The sequence below is a fragment of the Harpegnathos saltator genome, unplaced genomic scaffold, assembly GCF_003227715.2.
Source record: "Harpegnathos saltator strain DR-91 unplaced genomic scaffold, Hsal_v8.6 scaffold109, whole genome shotgun sequence".
NCBI classification, from domain to species: Eukaryota; Metazoa; Arthropoda; class Insecta; order Hymenoptera; family Formicidae; genus Harpegnathos; species Harpegnathos saltator.
The window spans coordinates 345,159-368,298 of record NW_020229883.1 but is presented as its reverse complement, the minus strand read 5'-3'; the positions used below and the strand labels follow the sequence as shown (position 1 = coordinate 368,298).

Below are 23,140 nucleotides of genomic sequence, written 5' to 3'. Positions count from 1 at the left end.
CCGATTTCGTGTTCTTGTGCAACGCGATTGATGGAAATGTGGGGACTTTCAACGAAAGACTATAAAACATCTAATGCTTTATCATTATTTGTTGCTGTTTTACGTCTACCAGATCTTGGGCGGCTTTTAACGCTACCAATGTCTTCGAAACGTTGAATAGTACGGATTACAGTACTTTTGGAGATTTTATTATTTTCATTCCGAAAATTTTCATTAAATAATCGCGTTACTGTTTTATACCCTCTTTGTTGATCTCTCCATCCTCGCATCATTAACAGTGTTATTCGATCTCTTTCAGAAAGCTCCGCCATTCTTAATTAGAGCAAAGAAGAATTAATCAGGTAAATGATAGGAAATTGATCTAAATAATTAAGTAGAGAAAAATACTAATTATTAAATGTTGGTCCAACTATCGATTTGTTTATTTCAATCAGCACTAGCAAAAAGCTCGTTGAGCAACTGAAAATCTAATAGATCAATTAATAATATTTATGAAAAAATTCTGGGCTATTGGAAACAAAATAAAGATGTTTGAGACAATCAATTGAAGCGCAATGGCTTTTTTTGTTACAGAAACAATTTTTGGGGCTGTTCGTTTTCGTCTACGAGGTAACTGCTGCTCGCTAAGAAGAAGACAGCACTGCATCAAAGATTCAAATCAGTGATCCGCATTGTTTGCTCAAGAGCTTGTATTACTATTGGTGCCTGCGAAAGTGAGATAATAAAGATTAGCCCCGCCAACGCTTTCGGGCAGTTTTCCCGCTAACGCCTTCGGACATCACGCATTCGAGCAGCTTCTCGCGATCACCTTCGAGCAGTTTTCCGCCATAGCCTACTAGCATAACTGCTTGAAGCCGTACAACTTTGCTATTGGACACTTTCCCAAAATGCATTCTCACTGAAAATATTAGGGGGAGCCGATACTTTTCGACTAATGTATTTTCTTTAAACCAATTAATTGGTCTCATTATTTCGTGCACAAAAGTATTAAGGTTATGATTACTGAAAACTAAATAATATTTTACAAGATATTTTACATTTTGTGTCAAAAAATTGTTAATTTCAAACCTTTATAACTCAAAAAGTACTTAATGGAAAAATGTTTTTTCATAGTGTTTTGGAAAGCTCTCGAGATAAGCTATAAGAATATCCAATAAAATGTTGGGAGTTCCATTAAAAAAAAAAGGTTGACCTTGAAATAACCTTGAAGGACATGGTCAAGGTCAAAGTCAAGGTCATCGTCTTACTCCTCGCTTGAAACCATACAACTTTGCTATTGGACATTTTGTCCAAAATTTATTCAAACTGAAGATATTAGGGGGGTCCGATACTTTTCGATGACCTTGTATATGCATGTACACACACATATACCAGGTATGTCGGTAATTACTTTTCGGTTTTTGTAACAGATGTCACTAGCCATAAGTATGCAATGTTATGATTTGATACATATGTCATTTTATTCTACTGACATTAACCTCAAAACTACACAAGTTACGTTTCGCCAAAATAACAGCGTTATAGATTAATAATTTTTTGAAAATGTCGAGTTTTGTGCTTGAAAACGTGCATTTGCGGCACGCATTCTTGTTTAATCACGCTTTTCTTGTTTAATCAAAAGAAAAAAGCCGCTGAAAGTCATCGTTTGCTGGTAGAGACTTACGGTGAGCATGCTCCAACCATAAGAACATGTGAAACGTGGTTTCGACAATTCAAATGTGGTGATTTCAACGTTCAAGACAAAAAACGTCCTGGTAGGCCGAAAACGTTTGAAGATGCGAAATTGCAGGAGTTATTAGATGAAGACCCAACACAAACTCAAAAACAATTGGCAGAAAAGTTGAATGTGAGCCGAGTAGCAATTTGTGAACGATTACAAGCGATGGGAAAGATCCAAAAGATGGGAAGATGGATGCCATATGAATTGAATGACAGGCAATTGGAAAATCGAAAAATCGTCAGTGAAATGCTGCTTCAAAGGTATGAAAGGAAGTCATTTCTGCATCGAATAGTAACGAGTGATGAAAAATGGATTTATTTCGAAAATCCCAAGCGAAAAAAGTCATGGTTATCACCTGGCGAAGGCGGCCCATCTGCAAGGCCAAATCGCTTTGGTCGCAAGACCATGCTCTGTATCTGGTGGGACCAGGTTGGTGTCGTATATTATGAACTGTTGAAACCTGGAGAAACAGTTAATACTGATCGCTGCCAACAACAAATGATCAATTTGAACTGTGCATTGATCGAAAAACGTCCACAATACGCTCAAAGACATGATAAGGTGATTTTGCAGCATGACAACGCGCCGTCTCATATAGCAAAACCAGTCAAAGAAGTGTTGAACTCACTTGGATGGGAAGTTTTATCGCACCCGCCGTACTCTCCAGACCTGGCTCCATCCGACTACCACCTTTCGCATCGATGGGGCACGCGCTTGCAGAGCAATATTTCGCCGATTTCGAAGAAGTTAAAAAACGGCTCGATGAATGGTTTAGCTCAAAGGAGAAACAGTTCTTTCGGAATGGCATCCATAAATTGCCTGAGAGATGGGCAAAATGTATAGAATCAAATGGCCAATATTTTGAATAAATATATTTTAACTATCCATTGTAAATAACGTGTTTTCTTTAGCGAAAAAACCGGAAAGGAATTACCGACACACCTGGTATACAGGGTATCTCAGAACTTTGGGACACAAGCTCCGTAGGGACATAGAACTAAGTGAGAGGAACAAAAAAGTCCTGTGACCATAACGTGAAGATCGTAATCTTTTTTAGTAATAACCGCATAAAGTTTGGCGTTTTCCACGCCCATCGCGGGCTATAGACGCTCCGTGGCAAGCTGTGTGCGTAGGAGCTGAGCGATAACGCGTCTCGTGCTGATTGTCGCAATGGCGTCTTAGCGCTTTAACGCCGCGCGACGGTCAGCGCGAACTGCGTTATCGTTCAGCCCCTACGCACACAGCTTGCCGCGGAGCGTCTACAGGCCGCGATGGGCGTGGAAAACGCCGTTATTACTAAAAAACTATTACGATTTTCACATGGTAGAGGACTTCCCAGCAAACAATTTGGTAGCAAATTGTTGCCAAATTGGCACCAAATTTGTACAAAGTTTGCTGTCAAATCCATCTGTGTCCTCAATAGGATTGGAATTTGCTAGCAAAGCTTGTATACATATTCTGATGCCAAATTGGGGCCAAATAATGAGTAAGGCTTGCTGGCAAAACTATATAGAAAATTGGCGCCAAATAATGAGCAAGACTGGCTGACAAAACTCCACGGCAAATTGGCGCCAAGTTCCCAGCAAGGTTTACGGACAAAACATCACACCAAATTGTCACCAAATACCGAGCAAAGTTTGGTGACAATACTCCACAGTAAATTGACGCCAAATACCGAGCAAAGCTTAGCGATAAAACCCTACAGCAAATTGACGCCAAATACCGAGCAAAGCTTAGTGACAAAATTCCACAGCAAATTGGCACCAAATATCGAGCAGATTCTGCCATATTCATTTACTACACTCCCACTCTACCCTCCTACTTCAACCAGGTAGGTTAGGTTCAAGTAAAGCGAGGAGCGCAGATTTTGGGCAAGTGTATAATGTACAATGCAAAAGCAAATGAATTTATTAGAATCATTCATTGTTTACGTACAGCTGGAAATGACTTCTGATAATGCATTTACTTGTCAATTATACAGGGTGTTATAAAAGTCCGGGAAGAGCAGAATAACTCGAAAAATATGAGCCCTAGAAAAAATGCGAAGTACTGGCTTTTTATGATTTTTTCCTGGCTATCTGACGGTGACCTTGGATTTGACCTTGACAATGACCTTGAAGGTCATTTCTAGGTCAGGTCAATTTTTTTAAATGGGAACCCATACTTTTGAGCCCAAAAATGAAAAGAGCGAAAAATTTTACGTTCGGATATGACCTTAAACACTGCCAAATTGACCTCTGGAGGTCACATAAAGGTCTAAGCTTGTTTTAGGCTGAAAACGCGAATATCTTCGAAAATGCACCTGCTAGGGAGCAATGTTACGCATAAGAATAAGAATATAGAGGTTAACGAGGGACATTCAGCCGTGACCTTGCCCTTATTCTCAAGGTCATGAGTTAAGATTATTATTAAGGTCAAACCGGACTTTTTTAGGACTGAAAATCCATACTTTTAACCTAAAAGTGTCAAGGTTGAAAAATTTTACGTTCGGATGACGTTTTCAACCTTGACCTGTCAAACACACTGTCAAACGGTCAATGGGGAACATTTTGAACATCTCTTGTAATCTCAGGCCGAGTTACAAGATGCTTTGCCTTCGGTAGCCGGAACTAACTGAACCTTGCCTTCAGTGGTCGGGTTTGAGATACCTTGCCTTCAGTGGTCGGGTTTGAGACACCTTGCCTTCAGTGGTCGGGTTTGAGACACCTTGCATTCAGTGGTCGTGTTTGAGACACCTTGCCTTCAGTGGTCGGGTTTGAGACACCTTGCCTTCAGTGGTTGGGTTTGAGACACCTTGCCTTCAGTGGTCGGGTTTGAGACACCTTGCCTTCAGTGGTCGGGTTCCGAGACGCTTTACTTTCAGTAGACTTCACGATCAGTGAAGTAACATAAACTCATAATTTTGAGAACAAGGTCAAGGTTGAAAACGTCATATCCGAACGTAAAATTTTTCAATCTTGACACTTTTAGGTCAAAAGTATGGATTTTAAATCCTAAAAAATCCGGTTTGACTTTAATAATAATCTTAACTCATGACCTTGAGAATAAGGGCAAGGTCATGGCTGAATGTCCCTCGTTGACCTCTACATTCTTATTCTTATGCGTAACATTGCTCCCTAGCAAGTGCATTTTCGAAGATATTCGCGTTTTCAGCCTAAAACAAGCTTAGACCTTTATGTGACCTCCAGAGGTCAAATTTGGCAGTGTTCAAGGTCATATCCAAACGTAAAATTTTCCGCTCTTTTCATTTCTGGGGTCAAGTGTATGGGATCCCACTTAAAAAATTGACCTGACCTTGAAATGATCTTCAAGGTCATTGTCGAGGTCAAATCCAAGGTCACCGTCAGATAGCTAGGAAAAAATCATAAAATCTCAGTACTTCGCATTTTTTCTAGAACTCATATTTTTCGAGTTATTCTGCTCTTCCAGGACTTTTATAACACCCTGTATATTATAAGCGACTGTATGGGATAACAACAGGTAACTGTTAACTGTTAACTCCTATAAGTAACTGTAGGAACTATTAAAGTTGTTGTAATATTAGAAGTTTATTAATGAATTAATTTTTATTTCTTATATTTCAGGACCGATTTTGTAAATATATATATAGGATGCTAAATTTCAAACGTAACAGGTAAGAAATCTCAAAAACTATGAAAGATATTAAAAAAAGCTAAAACACATGCTAAAAAAAGCTAAAAAACCAATGTTCTATGATTTCGAAGGGGAAAGAGAATGGCATTATTAGTTTTTTATTCGGAAGGCATTTTCAAAGTTGGTTGAAGGTCAACTTAATTTTTTTAAGTTGGAAGCCCAATTTTTTATTATATCTCCTTTTTCTACCAATTAAAGATGACCAACGTTCTGGCCGACCTTCTGAAGTTGATAAAGACAAAATGAAAGCCATAATTGAATCAAATCGTCATATAACTGTGCGAGAGATTGCAAAAAGGTTAAATGTGTCACATAGAACAATTGAAAATCACATAAGACGTCTTGAACTCGTTAAGAAGCTGGATATTTGGGTACCGCACGAATTGAAAAAAATTCATTTAACACAACGGATAAATATTTGCGATACGTATTTCAAACGTAATGCAATCGATCCTTTTTTGAAGCGAATTATCACTGGTGATGAAAAATGGATCGTCTACAACAACATTAATCGAAAAAGATCATGGTCAAAGCATGATGAACCGGCACAAACCGTATCGAAAGCTGAATTGCATAAAAAAAGATCATGCTGTCAATTTGGTAGGATTACAAAGGTGTTGTGTATTTTGAGATGCTTCCAAGCAACCAAACGATCAACTCAGATGTTTACTGCCAACAGCTTATGAAATTGGAGGAAGCAATCAAAGAGAAAAGGCCAGAATTGGCAAATCGTAAAGGAATCGTGTTCCACCGCGACAATGTGAGGCCCCATACATCTTTAGCAATAAGTACGAAATTATTGGAACTTGGTTGGGAAGTGATGTCGCATCCTCCATATAGCCCCAACCTTGCACCATCGGATTATTATTTATTTCGAAGTTTACAAAACTTTTTAAACGGTAAAAATTTCAACAACAACGATGATCTCAAACCGCACTTGGTTGAGTTTTTTGCTGATAAGGACCAGCAGTTCTATAAGCGCGGAATCATGAAGCTACCAGAAAGATGGAAAAAGGTCATCGAACAGGATGGAAAATATTTGACCGATTAAAGTTCATTTTTTGTATAGAAAAAATTGAGTTTTATTTCACACTAAAAAACTGAAATTACTTTCTTGCCAACCCAATAGTTCAAGGAATATTCCATATCAATACGGCGGTTACATATATATAACGCCAACAAAGCGGAATATCTCTTCTTGTGAAATTGCATTCGCGTAATCCGCCTTAATGCTTGATGCATCTTTACTTATTTATAATAAAAGTTAGACGGCCTGATTGCAAAATCTGGCTTTGTGAGGATCTTGGGAATAGTTTTAGAGATATGCTATAACAATATGTTGATGACATATTACATCAGTGAAGGAATATATCTCATTTTGTACAATGCTATTATACATGATCCGCTCCGACGCTTCATACATCTTTATTTATTTATGATACATTTTTCACGGCCTGACTGCAAAATCTGGTTCTGTAGGTTTCTCGGGGATAGTTCAAAGAAGATGATATAACAATTTGGCGGTGAAACATATCGTCAACGAGGTGGAATTTTGCATCTCCTACAATGATTTTTCGATTGATTCACTCCAACGCCTGGTACGACGGGCACTTTATTTATATATTATAAATTTTTGACGATCGGATTGCAAAATTCGGCTTTGTACCGATCTCGGGAATAGCACGAAGAAGATGCTGCAACAATTTGGTAATAATACCGTCAAAGAGAGTATCGTCAAAGAGACGAAATATTGCATCTCGTAAAATGATATTTCGAGTGATTCGCAGCGACGCTTGGTACAGCGGACGCTTTATTAATGTATGATAAATTTTTGACGGCCGGATTGTAAGATCTGGCTCTATAGGGTTCTCAGGGATAGTTCATGGAAGATACCATAATAATTCGGCGGTTATATATATTGTCAACGAGGCAATATATTTGTTCTTGTAAAATTGTATTCCGCCTGATTCGCTGCGATATTTGGTACAGCTGACGCTTTAATTATGTATAATAAATTGTTGACGGCCTGTTTGTAAAATCTAACTCTGTAGAGATCTCGGCAATAGTTGTAGGAAGATGCTAAAACAAGTTCATGGTCATATATTACGTCAACAAGGCAAAATATTGCTTCTTGTAAAATGGTATTCCACCTGACTCACTGCAACTCCTGGTACGGCTGATGCTTTATTTATATATATTATAAATTTTGGACGGCCGGATTGCATAATCTGGCGATGTAAGGTCCTCAGGGATCAGTTTAAGGAAGGTGCTATAACAGTTTAGCAATTATACGTATCGTTAACGAGGCAAAATTTTGCATCTCGTAAAATAATTTTTGGAGTGATTCGCTACGATGCTTGGTACAGCAGACTCACTTATTTTTCATAAACTTTGGACGGCCAGATTGTAAAATCTCTGAAATGGGACATTTCTTCGGTGGTACTAAAATTCAATATGGCGTCATGTGTTAATGTGTGTGTATGTATAGCTGTCTATGTATACATATTAACACGTATGCGCGTGTAGTATATATAGGAAATACGAGGAATATTAGTGCGAAGTAAAAATGCAGAAAATAATGTGTATTCTGTGAAATGTATATATTTGACGAAAAAAATGTAAATATGTATACATAAAGAAAATATTAATACCTTAAACATAAATATAAGGACAATAATTAGTTAATAATACTAAATTTTATAATAATATTAAAAGAAATTTGTAATAAAATTGTATATTATCGCTGTCCCTAAAATGGTTGTAGCATACTCATAACTTTTTCTCCTCAGGTCCCTCCACTGGCTCCATTTTCAAATTCTTGAACCAATGGTTGCGTTCAGAAAACAAAGTGCTCACTGAGCGCTTAGTAACTATTGGTCCTTACTGTTAGATCCTTACATTCAGACCAATAACGTTGACGAATTACTCAACCGTTGTGTAACCGTTGTGTTTTTTGAACGCAGCCATTGTAGCCTACGTTCAGCATTTCGTGGGAATTTATGCGATGGTGCTGTCTTCCCTGTCGAACATCCTGGTACACAACATACTCGTACCATCTTGATCCCGCTGTTATGAGACCTATAAAAAAAATAAACCTGTATTTAGTTAAACAGATATTTGCATCATCAATATACAATATTACAGTATCATGCATACTCAAATAAAACAAGTTGTTTGTCACTAACAGGGAAAAGATTTTGATGGTTCTTGAGTAACCGTTTCTTCTTGTTTTTTCTTCTTCCCTTGTTGAAATCTTTTTGTAGTCCTTCTGCAAGAGAGAGAGAGAGAGGGAGAGGGAGAGGGAGAGGGAGAGGGAGAGGGGGAGGGAGAGGGAGAGGGACAGGGACAGGGACAGGGAGAGGGAGAGGGAGAGGGAGAGAGAGAGAGAGAAAGCGAGAGTACATAAATATCTTCATAAATTATATATATATATATATATATATATATAACGCATATACTAATATCACATATGTTCACAATCGTAATCCTACATATCACAATGAACATAAGTATAATTAATAAAGAATAGAAATGTTTTAAATAGTTTCTATATGGTTAAATAGTTTTCTGTTTTAATTTTTCTTTGAATTTCTTTCATTTTTTCCTGTAACTTCTTCTTTTCTTCTGCTAATTTTTTTTTTCTTCTTGCAACATTTTATTTTTTATTATCTTTTCTTCTTTTATGTTTTATTGATGTTCCTTTTCAAGTTGCGCCTTCCACTATTCATCAGAAGTTCCAGCAGATAGTAATTTAGCTTTACCAGAAGCTTCTAACTTAACTCTTTTTTTTGGCAAATATTTATGTGGCAAAGTAAAAGCGTTAGCGAAACTTTTATTTTTATTGTCGCTATTGCTATCTGTAAATAAAAATTTGTGCATAACCCATAATTATATCATATAATATCAAATTGAAGCTTTCCTTTCAAATAGAAAAAATCAACCTTCATTGAAAAATATTTTTTCATTCTCCTTGTTTTCTCCGACAACATTTTTTCCTTCATTATTTGCAATAGAAATTACATTATTTATGCTGATTTCTTTTCGTTGTAGTTTATCTTGTAAGAGATTATCAGATATATCCACATTTGCGTCGAAAATAAGCTCTAAAAGAAATATGATTTAAAAATTAAGTTTCGCATTTACAGATATTACAATTTTACATAAAATGAATTTTTATACCTGCTTGACTATTCAATACTTCAATATTGCTTTCGAAATTACTGTGAATGATGTCTATGACTTCAAGCGGATTAGGATTCAGTGTTGAATTTTGTATATCATTGGAGTGAAAACTAGAAGTTCCATAACTATTTTCTACTGGTGTGATGTATTCATTTTTCAAATAATTCTGTTCAAGAAATTTCTACTATAATCACATTGTTAATGATTGAGTCAGTGCTTTGTTGATCACATGATGGCATATTTTTTTCTAAAAGTTTAACTGTTTCTTCAAATAAGTGATGTATGATTACTTTATGATTTTCTAGTTTATCATTACTCTTAATTGTAGGCTTTATTTTAACACTTTCTTCTGTAATTGTAAAAAACCGTACCACATAATTAGTATAAAAGATCAACATCGTATAAAGGGATATAAAATATAAATCGGTCCAATTATATATAAATATTATAAAAAATTACTTTTCTAAATAATTAATGGACTGTAAAGATTAAACTGATTTTATAAATGCAAAATATATGTGTCAATGCTTATTGAATTTGTAAATATTATATAAAATTAGTTTGTAAATAGTTGATAAATTTGTAAATAATAGATTGATTCTATAAAAAATATATCTAATTAGTGAAAGTTAAATTGAAAATATTGATCAGTGCAATAATTCACTGTCATTAACTTAAATAATCATTATAATATAACCTTTTTTTTAATTTTAAGCCAATATTCAAAGAGTCCTTTCTTCTCAATACTGCCAGTTCATATCTCAGTTGCCTCAGCAGTTTTAAATTTTTGTAATAATTCAGGATGTAAGGTTTTCTCAAACATTTGCAGATAATGGTCTTTATCTTTGTTCTTATCTTCGTATAGTATATTTGAAACTAATTGCTGATTCGCTGCTAAATTTTCATTTTCTTCTGATTGATGATTTTCTTCTGAAACAGTCGTCTTCTTTTTCTTACGTAGTATATCGTATTCCACAGCATCAGGATTAAATGGCATTAATCCACAAGTCTTAAAGCCACTTTGTACAATTTCACGTTCTTCTGTAAAAGAGTCCAATGCTATTTTTAACACTGCAGGAAATTGTCCTTTCCTTAACCGCAAAATGCTATTTTGAAGTTTCCATTTGGGCACGGTTTTTCTCCAAACATTTTTGAATGGGTGAAAAAATGTGACGTCAAGAGGCTGTATAATATGCGTGGCGTTTGAATATAGTGATATCAATTCAATTTTATCCTCTCTGCAAAACGATACTAGAGGTATAGTCACATGTGACGAATGCCCATCCAAGTATAAAACAATTGGAAAATGGATGTTTTCTTTCAACAACCATGGATAGAACACATTACTTATGTATTCATAGAACGTCTCTTTTGTCATCCAGCCACTTTCAGAAATCCCAATGCCTCAGCCACTTGGAAAATGCTCGAGTACTTTCTCTGGTACACTCTCTTTATAAGGATATATCAGATGTAGTAAAAAGAAATCCATTATTTTTGCATGAAATTGAAGGCTTTAATTACCATAGTTAGAATGATCCGATTTAGGTCAAATATGCGCCGTTTTGTTCGATAATTTGTTGCCATTTTGAAGGTAATTTCATTATGCCTCTCTCATAGAATGCCCTCGTGCCTATTGGCAAAAAATTGAGACAGTCGATTTTCACAAGCCTCTCTTGAAGCGAATTTTTCACCAGCAAAATTATTCGCCATGGACAGGAACAGATGGTAATCACTTGGTGCCAGGTCCGGACTATAAGGTGGATGCATAAGAACCTCCCAATCAAGCTCCCGGAGCTTCTGGCGAGTCACTATCGATGTGTGTGGCCTGGCGTTGTCCTGATGGAACACAATTCCTCTCCTATTGGCCAAAGCTGGCCGCTTCTGGGCGATTGCTTCCTTCAGACGGTCCAATTGTTGACAGTACAGTTCCGAGTTAAGAGTTTTGCCGTAGGGGAGCAGCTCATAGTAGATAATTCCCTGCCAATCCCACCAAACACACAGCAAAACCTTCCTAGCCGTCAATCCTGGCTTGGCCACCGTTTCCGCCGGCTCACCGCGATTCGACCACGACCGTTTTCGCTTGACGTTGTCGTAAGTGATCCACTTTTCATCACCAGTGACCATCCGCTTCAGAAATGGATCGATTTTGTTGCGATTCAGCAGCGATTCGCAGATGGAAATTCGGTCCATGAGGTTTTTTTTCGTTAACTCGTGTGGCACCCATACATCGAGCTTCTTTTTGTATCCAGCCTTATTCAAATGGTTCCAAATGGTTTTTTGTGCAATCTTTAGCTCTTGGGCAATCGAAACAGTGCTTACATGACGGTCGGACTCGACAATGTCCATGATTTTATCGATATTTTCGACAATTGGCCTTCCAGTGCGTGGTGCATCTTTGACATCGAAATTACCGGAACGGAATCGACGAAACCAAAATTGCGCGTGATTGACTGTTACAGTATCAGGACCATAAACACTATTCACATTTTCAGCCGCCTGGCTTGCGTTTTCGCCTTTATCGAAGAAAAAACACCTAATATTAGGCGTAGTAAAAAGAAATCCATTATTTTTCCAATAGATGGCTTTAGTTATCTGTATCTCGCGTTGTATAAGTCCGATCGGGTTCCACTGGATAGCGTTAGAAAGATGAGATTTCGTATTAAAAAACTTTTCTGACAGTTTTGTGATTAGTTGACTCAGTTTTGTTTGACCATGCGTCAAAGATGGACACTAGCAAAGAGAAAATACGCTATATTTTACAGTTTTTCTTCGATAAAGGCGAAAACGCAAGCCAGGCGGCTGAAAATGTGAATAGTGTTTATGGTCCTGATACTGTAACAGTCAATCACGCGCAATTTTGGTTTCGTCGATTCCGTTCCGGTAATTTCGATGTCAAAGATGCACCACGCACTGGAAGGCCAATTGTCGAAAATATCGATAAAATCATGGACATTGTCGAGTCCGACCGTCATGTAAGCACTGTTTCGATTGCCCAAGAGCTAAAGATTGCACAAAAAACCGTTTGGAATCATTTGAATAAGGCTGGATACAAAAAGAAGCTCGATGTATGGGTGCCACAAGAGTTAACGAAAAAAAACCTCATGGACCGAATTTCCATCTGCGAATCGCTGCTGAATCGCAACAAAATCGACCCATTTCTGAAGCGGTTGGTCACTGGTGATGAAAAGTGGATTACTTACGACAACGTCAAGCGAAAACGGTCGTGGTCGAATCGCGGTGAGCCGGCGGAAACGGTGGCCAAGCCAGGATTGACGGCCAGGAAGGTTTTGCTGTGTGTTTGGTGGGATTGGCAGGGAATTATGTACTATGAGCTGCTCCCCTATGGCAAAACTCTTAACTCGGAACTGTACTATCAACAATTGGACCGTCTGAAGGAAGCAATCGCCCAGAAGCGGCCAGCTTTGGCCAATAGGAGAGGAATTGTGTTCCATCAGGACAACGCCAGGCCACACACATCGATAGTGACTCGCCAGAAGCTCCGGGAGCTTGGTTGGGAGGTTTTTATGCATCCACCTTATAGTCCGGACCTGGCACCAAGTGATTACCATCTGTTCCTGTCCATGGCGAACAATTATGCTGGTGAAAAATTCGCTTCAAGAGAGGCTTGTGAAAATCGACTGTCTCAATTTTTTGCCAATAGGGACGAGGGCTTCTATGAGAGAGGCATAATGAAATTACCTTCAAAATGGCAACAAGTTATCGAACAAAACGGCGCATATTTGACCTAAATCGGATCATTCTAACTATGGTAATTAAAGCCTTCAATTTCATGCAAAAATAATGGATCTCTTTTTACTACACCTGATATAATCAAAGGAGGAGTTCTAGTACCTTCGACATTATACATAAACAACGATGTAATACTTTCTTTATCGTTGGCACCGACTACTTTATAAACTGAGCGTGTACCTTTTTCCACAAGAACTTTCTCTGGCTTGGGACACAGCTGAATATTAGTTTCATCGCAATTAAATATTCTAGAAGGATGGATGTAGAGCAGATCTTTAATTGTCAAGTAGGTTTTTATTTCTTGAAACCACTCTCTTAGATCTTGTTCAGTAACTGAGGCTCGTACAAATGTTAGATGTTGAGCTGTTCTAATTGACAAATTAGGATGTCGTTTTTGAAAGCCCTCATACCAATGTCGTCCTGGCCTATTGTTGGTGAAAAGAGTATTCTTTTTAAGACATGTTATACAGGTTTGCACACTGTCCAATAATTCTGTTTTAGTTATTGGGAAGCCCCTCTCAGCTCTATATTGAATCCAATTGACAATCTCAGCTTCTTCTTCTTCTGACAACACTGTCGGTGATCCACTCATACTATCTATCTTTTCTGGATTCTTGAATTTTATAAAAAGAATTGTTAGAGGAATTCCGTATGTATCTGCAGCTTTTCTCACTGATATTTCTTCAGCTATTGCCTGCAGAGCAGAGTGGAGTACATCAGGCGAATATTTTTTCATCTCCTTCTTTTTACCACTTTTTGTGCTTCTCTTAACTTTATTCTTTGAATTTTTTTTCATTTCTTCTTAATCTCCGCTCTTGCTTGAAACAAAATTTTTAAATATTTATAGGTAAAAATTGAATTTATTTGTCAAATTTTACTGTCATTTTTTGTCATATTTAACTGTCAAATTTTGAGGTTATCTTGTTTACATGTTACTTTCTAACAAAAGTTTGCATTATAATATACTTACTTCTTGTGGAATGACAACAAAAGTATAATCGAATAATAATGCACCATAAAAATTGTATTTGTTTCAATAATTATGATAAAAGAACTTATACAAAAAATCTGTACACACGTATTCCATAAAGTGAGCATACTAAAGACCGGAACTTAGAACGCCTGTATTCAGCGTTCTACAATACGGCATTCGTAAAAATTAAGGTCCCTAAAAAGGAATATTTATTTAATAAATAAAGAAAGGTTAGATTTTAAAAATAATGGAAAGAATTAGAATCTACGGTTCTTAATCTTCAAACTATTAAATACAGATTTGTGAATTTATTTATATATAACAGTTTATACAAAACGCGAGCATCAGCTGCGTTGCCTCTGAATAGAAGTCAATTTTCACAAGTCTGGAGACGAACATCTTTAAATGATTTTTTTATATTATTAGTCTTTCATATTAAATAATTAGCAACAGTATTTAATTCTAAATTATTATACATTTAAAGATTTATACATAACACAATTTTTTTTTATTTATGGTTTTAAATATTATTTTTTATGAAAGTGTTCCAGCATCGGGCACGTTCCGCGATAAGTACTTTTACCTTATACCATGAAGTTTCTCATTGCGTTTTGTCCAAAATATTAAATACCATTTTCTAATATTATATATGGATGGATTTGGTATTTAATGCTCTACAATTTTTGTCCTTACAAAAATTTAAAAATTTTGCCAGAGTAACGAGAGGGGGGAGGAGTAGTTCAACGTTTGAAATTTTAAAAAACTGAATACATGGTTGCAAAGAGCATAAAATATTGCAAAACTTTTGTCTGAAACATTTTTCCATATGACTCATAATTTAGAAAATATTTGATATAAACGATAACGGCTATTTTTTTCAAGGGGTGGTTTCACCCCCTAAACATGCTCCGAAGCCGATATCAAAAAATATGTATCCCTTAGTTTTTGATGCTCTACAATATATCCGAAACCCATTCAAATCGGTGAGGGACAGTTGTGACACTCTTTTTGTAAGACGTACGCCGTAAACATAATCTATGGTGTTATCTTTTTCACTTAGCACAGCTCCCATATATTTTTGACCCAACGGACCAAAATGATCATGTAAAGTGTGTTGTCCTGTGAACGTTCGCAACTGACGTCTAACGGATGTCACTACCGGTTCATCGGGGGTTTCGAAAACATTCTCATCATCATCAATGGGTAGATTGTCGATAAGTGAAGGTTCATGTGATATTCCATGCAGTTCCTCATATTGTAGAGCATATTGTAGAGCTCCCGTCGATGTAGGAACTATCAGAGGATCGTTTAATAGTTTCCGTTTCGGTGTAGTCAATGCGATTGGTGAAAGTTTTGCCTTATGCTTTATCTTTTTTTCGGGTTTTAATATTACATTCTTTGTTTCTTCGCTTGTACTCATTGATAGTGGCTCAGTTTTAACATCAACGTTACTTTCCACATTATCGCTGCTTCCCGCGATTTGCTTGAGAGGTTCAATAATAGGTTTAAAGTGTTTCTCCAATGCAGCATTTTCAACCATTCTACCGGTCTTCAAAGCACGATACTTTTTGCGGATCGATTCGTTCGTTTTCGCAATCTCTTTCGCTACCTTTTCACGATCCATTCTTCACGTTACTATTCATCATTAATATGTTTGTCTCGTGGACGTTCATGATGTTACCACATTAAGGTTACAATGACGATTGCGCATCTCACAGCACAGCAAGGTCGTTAAATCCTTTTCTATATCGTCCGTTGGTCATTGAGCTGTCCTTATCAATCACTTTGAAATTATATTTATCCTTCCAACATTTGCAACACAATGCACTGAAATCTTCATATGACATGTCAGAGTTCATATGATCGTTGTGCACATGTTTCAAGTTGGTACCATCCTGTTTAAAGAGAATCAGAAGATTTGCATTGTCCCGTATAAGATGCTTGGATATTTTTGCGTACGTCTGAAACAGTCAACGTTCGAATGACGACCCATTGCAAAGTATTCTCTTATCATATCTTGTTTGTTACATGCAACATCATCAAAGATAAAAATGGAATTTTTGAGCGCCTCGGTCGTTGGAATCACATTGCTGTTATTGGAGAATGTATAGTATCCAATTTCATCTATAGATTTCAGCAGATTTTCCAAGTAGCGATATTTAGGTTGTTGCAACGATTTCGAGTACATGTACAAGTTCTCGAAACGTAGACCGTGCGGACTTTCCAACAAGCTGATGAGAACGTTCGTTTTGCCGCAATTCGAGGGACCGCATATGATGTCGCGTATAGTGTTCGGAAGCATGTTTTCATGCCTGCGCGCCTCTTGCTTAAGCATTGATTGCGTTCTACTGTCGAAATTTGTCACGCATATCGACGTCGGTTGCTTCACGAACCGCATGTTTCCCCATGAGTCACAAAATCGATTTCGCTAACGGATCGTTGCGATTTAATTTAAATGCGACGTTGATTTAACTATATATATAAGCGCGTCGATCTTGGAAACATCTAGTTTAGAAAATATTACTCTTGCTGACAGATACTCATGATATTCGAGAGCTAACCTCCGAACAACTAAAATACATACCGAAGATTGTTCTGTTACGAGAATTTGCGAAGTATATTGACGATTTGCGGGACAGACTCTCTGAACATTTAAGAGTCGATCCAGAGGTTTAGCAGTATCGTCGGTGTTTGGAACATTACAATCGTCCGTGGCAGCGAACGTATATCGACGGTCCGGCACTGCTGATCTAGGATTGTAGTGAATGTCGTCGACAAAAGTCAAGTTCGGCGACGGTCTGTTGAATCGCGCGATAAATGCGCTTCCTATCGAACTATACATTCCCGGATATCAATTTTGTGGTCAATTTTCTGGAACTCGCTTGGCAAAACGATTGGCCAGAGACGATCAAGGCATTAATTCATTGGACGCGGCGTGTCGTGAGCACGATATAGCCTATTCGCGCAGCAACAATCTCACTGATCGGCACGCAGCGGATGAGATTCTAGCTGCGAAAACGCGGAAACGCATAACTTCGAAAGATTCAACTCTAGGCGAGAGAGCTGCTGCTGCAGCCGTTTGGGCTGCTATGAAAGCCAAAACGAAAATCGGCATGGGCATGGGCATGAAGAAAAAGAAGTCGTCCAAGAAAGAAATCCGGAAACAAGCACTTCCAATAGCAAAACGGGGTGGTATTTTACCAATTGTACCATTACTGGGAGTTCTCGGTTCACTAGTCGGTGGAGCGGCGGGTGCCGCAAAAGCGGTGAATAATAGTAAAGCCGCGCAACGCCAGCTGGAAGAATTAAAACGTCATCATCGTGCTATGGAAAGTCGCGCTATGAAATGTCGTGGAATCTATCTTGCTCTGTATAAGCGTAGGCAAGGCGCTGCAGGAAAAAGATGTCAAAGAGACGCTAAAATTACCCATGTGTGCAATGACTAATGTACAGTTGGAAAGACTAGCGAGACGTATGTGTATATCTTTCTTTCGAGGTGTTTTCATGCGTGACGTCTTATCGATAAATGAAGTACGTCAAAATGTGAGTGATATTGTAAATTTAGGCAACACAGAGGGACCAGGTACTTACTGAATGGCGTATGCGAAAAGGGGAAATCGCGCAGTATATTTTGACAGTTTTCTTCGACAGGTAATCTTCGACCACCCAAGGAATTGATTCGATACCTTGAAAGAGATGTAGTAAAAATTGTGTACAATCGCATGTCTTATCAATATTACAACTAGAGCATTTGCGGACAATTGTGCTTACAGTTTCTACAAACGGTAGAGGATCGATTTAAATGATGATGACATTCCGCTAACAGTCAGTATTCGTTCGGCAGTTTGCAAATATGTCGCTAACGTTTACGTTGACTGGTCACAGTAGCACCCTTACGGTGAGCTACTTTCCCGCTATAGATTTGAGTGACGGTGATTATGAGCTTGGTTTAACGGATTTCGAAACTTATAATACGATACCAAATGTAAATTCATCGAATAATAAATTTTATTATGCTAACGACGAAGAAATTACGATCCCTGAAGGATCGTACGAATTGCGCGCCATATACGAATATCTAAAACGTGCAATTTCACATTCTCTAAAAGCAGTATGTTCCAAAAATAATTCATACAAAGATGACGAGAATGCATATCCTACAATAATTCGTACCAATAATAATACGATGAAGAGTAAAATAAAATATGCTTATAGAATAAATTTTAGCAAACCAAACAACATTGGCTCGCTTTTGGGATTCTCATCGAGTCGTACATTAGAACCGTACCGATGGTACGAATCGGACGCACCGATTAAGATTATCAACGTGAATATCATTCGTATAGAATGCAGCGTTGTCAGTGGTGCGTACAGTAACAGTATGCGTGTACATACGATTTATGAATTCTCGCCTAGGGTGCCATCAGGATATAAGATATCGGAAACGCCGACGCATGTCATTTACCTTCCAATCATCGCATAGAGCATTACAGATTTAACGGTGCGTGTCGTTGATCAAGAAGGACAATCGCCCAATTTTCGAGGAGAAGAAATTACCATTACATTGCATGTACGACGGCGACGATAATAAACGTAATCTACGAAATGCTTGTGGTGAATTAAGTGGAATAGCAGAAACAAGCTGGAAATATACTTTTTACGAGACACGCGATTAACAGTACAAAATCCCTCGTTCGAAAGAAACTCAGCGCGTTGAACGTTGAATTTTTGAAATCTCTGGGATTCATCGTACAAAACAATTGAGAAAGATGATTGACATTTTGAACATTGGAAGTGAACCGGTCTTTGACGAGCGCATCGTCAAGATTGAGACACATACGTACAATTCATACGCTGACATAACGTTTAGATATAGCGACGAGATACGAATACCCATACAGCAGCAGGATTTATACATATTGCTATGCTAGTGTTCTCTATGTCGAGGGGAAGGTGACGAAACAAGTTGCAGTCGATGGTGCGATTGTAACGTTGGGATATAATTGCATTGCATTCATGTTTGATGAGATCCGTTATGAACTGGATGGTGTGGAGAATGATCGTAACAGAAACGTGGAAATAACTTCAACGCTCAAAAACTATGTATCGATATCTTCAGACAAAAATGCTATCATGAAAAATGCCGCGTGGGATACGACTGACATTATTTCGCCGGACGGGTACTTCAACTTTTGCGTATCACTCAGCGTGTTGCTAGGATTCTGTGAAGACTACAAACGTATAGTGATTAACGCGCGCCACGAATTAATTCTATTACGATCGCGCAGCGACAACAACGGTCTACTAGGATCTCCAGCGCTGGATCCTAAGATTGAGCTATTCAAGATACAATGGCGAATGCCTCACGTAATTTTGAACGATATCAATAAACCTACCATGCTGAAAAATTTGGAGAACGGACGATACCTGAGTATGAGTTTCCGCTCGTGGGATCTGTATGAATTTTCTCTACTGCAAAGCACGACCAAACACCTGAGGACTGTCAAAACTGCTACTAATTTGGAGAAACCTCGATACGCTATATTTACGCTACAGACTGGCCGGAAGAATGTCATGTCGGAAAATATAACTCGTTTCGATGATTGCAAATTGATCAACGCGAAGCTCTATCTGAATTCAGAGTGTTATCCGTACGATGACATAAATTTGGACTTCGCAAAAAATAAATACGCAATACTTTACGATACGTAAAGACGTTTTCGTAAATCGTATTATGGATACGACAGTGCTGAAGTATGGTTAGCAATTACCGATTTTCGGCGTCTAGGTCTTTTCGTGGTTATCAATTGTTCGCGTCAAAATGAGTCCGTCGAGAGTGCCACTGTGGATGTACGGATAGAATTTGAGTGTAAGGAGAATATACCGGCGAATAGTACTGCATATTTTCTCATCCTGATCGTGTAGTTGAATACAACCCGCTAACCAACATAGTGCGCAAACTTAACTAACATCAGAAAGTATGTACGAGAAAAGAATCATACATGAAACAAAGTGCTATAAACAATATTTCTCTCCCGGACGTGTTGAAGAATATTTTACCATGGATGTGTCGACTTTTTTGGATCTACAAGGGTACATGGTTGGAAAGAGATTTATTGTAAAAGAAGCGACGATACTGAAGAATGGAACTTTTCTTTCACACTACTTTTCACGAGTCCGATGCCATGGCATCTGCTCACAAGATCAGACAAATTGAGAGCCTACTGGTTCACGGCCAATCATCATGGATTACGATGGGAAGATGGAGCCGTCAAATACTGCAGAGCTGAACATTTGATTACTACAGTGTGGTGGGTGATATGTATGGCGAGCTTAAAGATGTCGCATCTCAACTTGTGTATGTAAAGGGGCATGAGAAGCAGGAATGGTTATTACACCTTCTAGATGACAATGTGAGAAGCAACGTGATCATTAAGACCGTGGACACCGATTACGATGACATGCCTTCTCTGCAAAAATTGAATAATACTTTTCGATCTAATAGTTATATGAAAAATTGTGTCTTACAGAATGTACTAAACATTTTCAATTGGTGGTCTTGGAGAGAATTGTACGACGCTTAATAAGACATTATTTCAAATGTACAGATGTTCCTTCCAACGCGCTTATCCCCTTTCACCTCTTAGGATTTTATATGATAATAGTATTTGATAAAAATATAGTTCTTTATTTGCGGTATGATGATTATTCGAGAGACGTTCGAGAGACGTTCGATAGACGTTCGATAGTAATCGCGAGGCCCAGGTTCGAGCCTACCTACATCCCGTTTCTTTCTCTGGACATGTGCGTGACGTCACGGCTGCCATCTTACCTGTAAACTTGACGGCTACTAGCAATAAGCGATGGTGGTCCAGGAGGTTGGAGCGTTCGATAGTAGCCGCAGGACCCAGGTTCGAGTCTAGCAACACACCCGGCATGTTTTTCTCCAGACATGTGCGTAACGTGACGGTCGCCATCTCTTATTCGTAAACGTGATGTCTACTAGCAATAGGAGGCAGTGGTCCAGAAGATTTGAGCGTTCGATGTCAACCGCGGGGCCCAGGTTTTGAGCCTCTATCTACATCCCGGCACGTTTTTCTCTGGACATGTGCGTGACGTTACGGCTTCCCGCCATTTTGCCATAGAATGCCCACCATAGAATCAAACAATTATGGGGAGGAGGGAAGATATCAATAAAGAGGGGGTATTAATAAAGAGAGGGGGTATATCAATAAAGAGGGTATCAATAGGAGTGGTATCAATAAAGGGGGGATGTCAATAAAAGGGGGATATCAATAAAGAGGTGGGGGATATTAATTAAAATATTTCATTAATAAAGTAAGGTTTGAAAATATTTCATTAAAAAGGTCAGGTTTGGAAATATTGCCGGGGTGTCAGAGAAGGAATACGGGAGTAGTTCCCCTGACTCCCCCCACCACGGTTCGAAAGGTAGAAACCCCGGTGGGGTTTTAGCCGGTAGGAGTCCAGCATAACCCCCGCCCTCCCTAAGGGACGGGGGTATCCATGATGGATTTCCCCACCGTTATAAAAAAAAGGTTTGGAAATATTTCATTAAAAAAGTCAGGATTGAAAATATTTCATTAAAAAGGTCAGGTTTGAAAATATTTCATTAAAGAGGCTTTTGAGAATTCATTTTAAAAAGTGAGTTCGAATCCCCTTTGTTTAATGGGCATCAATTTTTGCACTCACCTAACATTCATAGAAATAATTATAAAAATAAATACACACAGATGCTCAAATATACAAACATATACACAGATATAAAAAGATAAAAAATAATATAATTGTGATACGTATATGGAATTACTAAGCAATAATTAAAATATTCACCATAGCAAATAATGTTTGTCTGGTCATCAGCTATATAAGATGTCCATAAGCATAATTTTGATATGGACATCTCGCCCACAAAAATCAAATCTAGTTATTTTATTTCGGTGTGTGTAGTTCGTTCATTTACACGTATTTCTGATATTAGTGAATGTCCTTCAATTCATTAGCACATTATAGATTTAAAATATTATTAATTAAAAGTCCAAAAATACCGCAGAGTTTGATAATATTTTGCATACACCAAAATTGTGTGGTTTTATATATTAAAGGATATTATTTTCAGCTATTATATAATTTACGTTTAGTTTTCATTAGTGCCTTTACTATTTGTTATGAAACTAAATTTTTTATTTTTACTATAAAAAAATAATTTCAGGATTGAATTAAATATTTTTCGTAAAACATTTAATATATTTATCATACACTTCTATTTTACTTTCGTATGCTAATATTGAGCACAAGGATATAGTTCCTAATATCACAATTAACATAGATTAATTAATAACTAAACATATCATATTAATATATACATATTAATTACATATTAATATACATATTAATATAATATTACACTAATATGCATATTAGTATATTTATATTAAAATCTTATTTCTATAATTTTTATTATAATTAATTTATTATAATTAATTTTTAGAATCGGAATGAATTATAGGCTGACAATATACAATAGATAATAACAGCCGTTTTTATAATAGAAGTTTAATGTAAATATAAATAAAATTCGATATCTATCCGATGAAACAATTACAAAGCCAATGCTTGAATTGTCTCATTTTGTTTTTAATCTTCTTAGACGAAAAATAACGAATAATAAGATTGATGTATAGTATAGATCCACTCGTTAAATATAGAGTCGTTAATATAGACTCATTTATATAGACTTGTTAAATCGGTAAAATAAATGCATTTCAAAATATCAATTTTTTACACATTGAATAGTTAGTGCATGCTATATATTTATCGGTACGTACTTCAACTTTATTCTC

General features: G+C 37.3%; 1 protein-coding gene across 1 annotated transcript; it reads right to left on the bottom strand.

Moving 5' to 3' along the window:
• Positions 1–8,150: 8,150 nt before the first annotated feature.
• LOC112588959 (uncharacterized) lies at positions 8,151–9,253 on the bottom strand. Its single transcript, XM_025300351.1, has 3 exons — positions 9,136–9,253; positions 8,531–8,608; positions 8,151–8,452 (listed from the first exon to the last, which is right to left on the bottom strand). Exons 1-3 carry the CDS (start codon positions 9,251–9,253, stop codon positions 8,301–8,303), a joined length of 348 nt encoding a protein of 115 aa, XP_025156136.1. The 3' UTR covers positions 8,151–8,300.
• Positions 9,254–23,140: the final 13,887 nt, after the last annotated feature.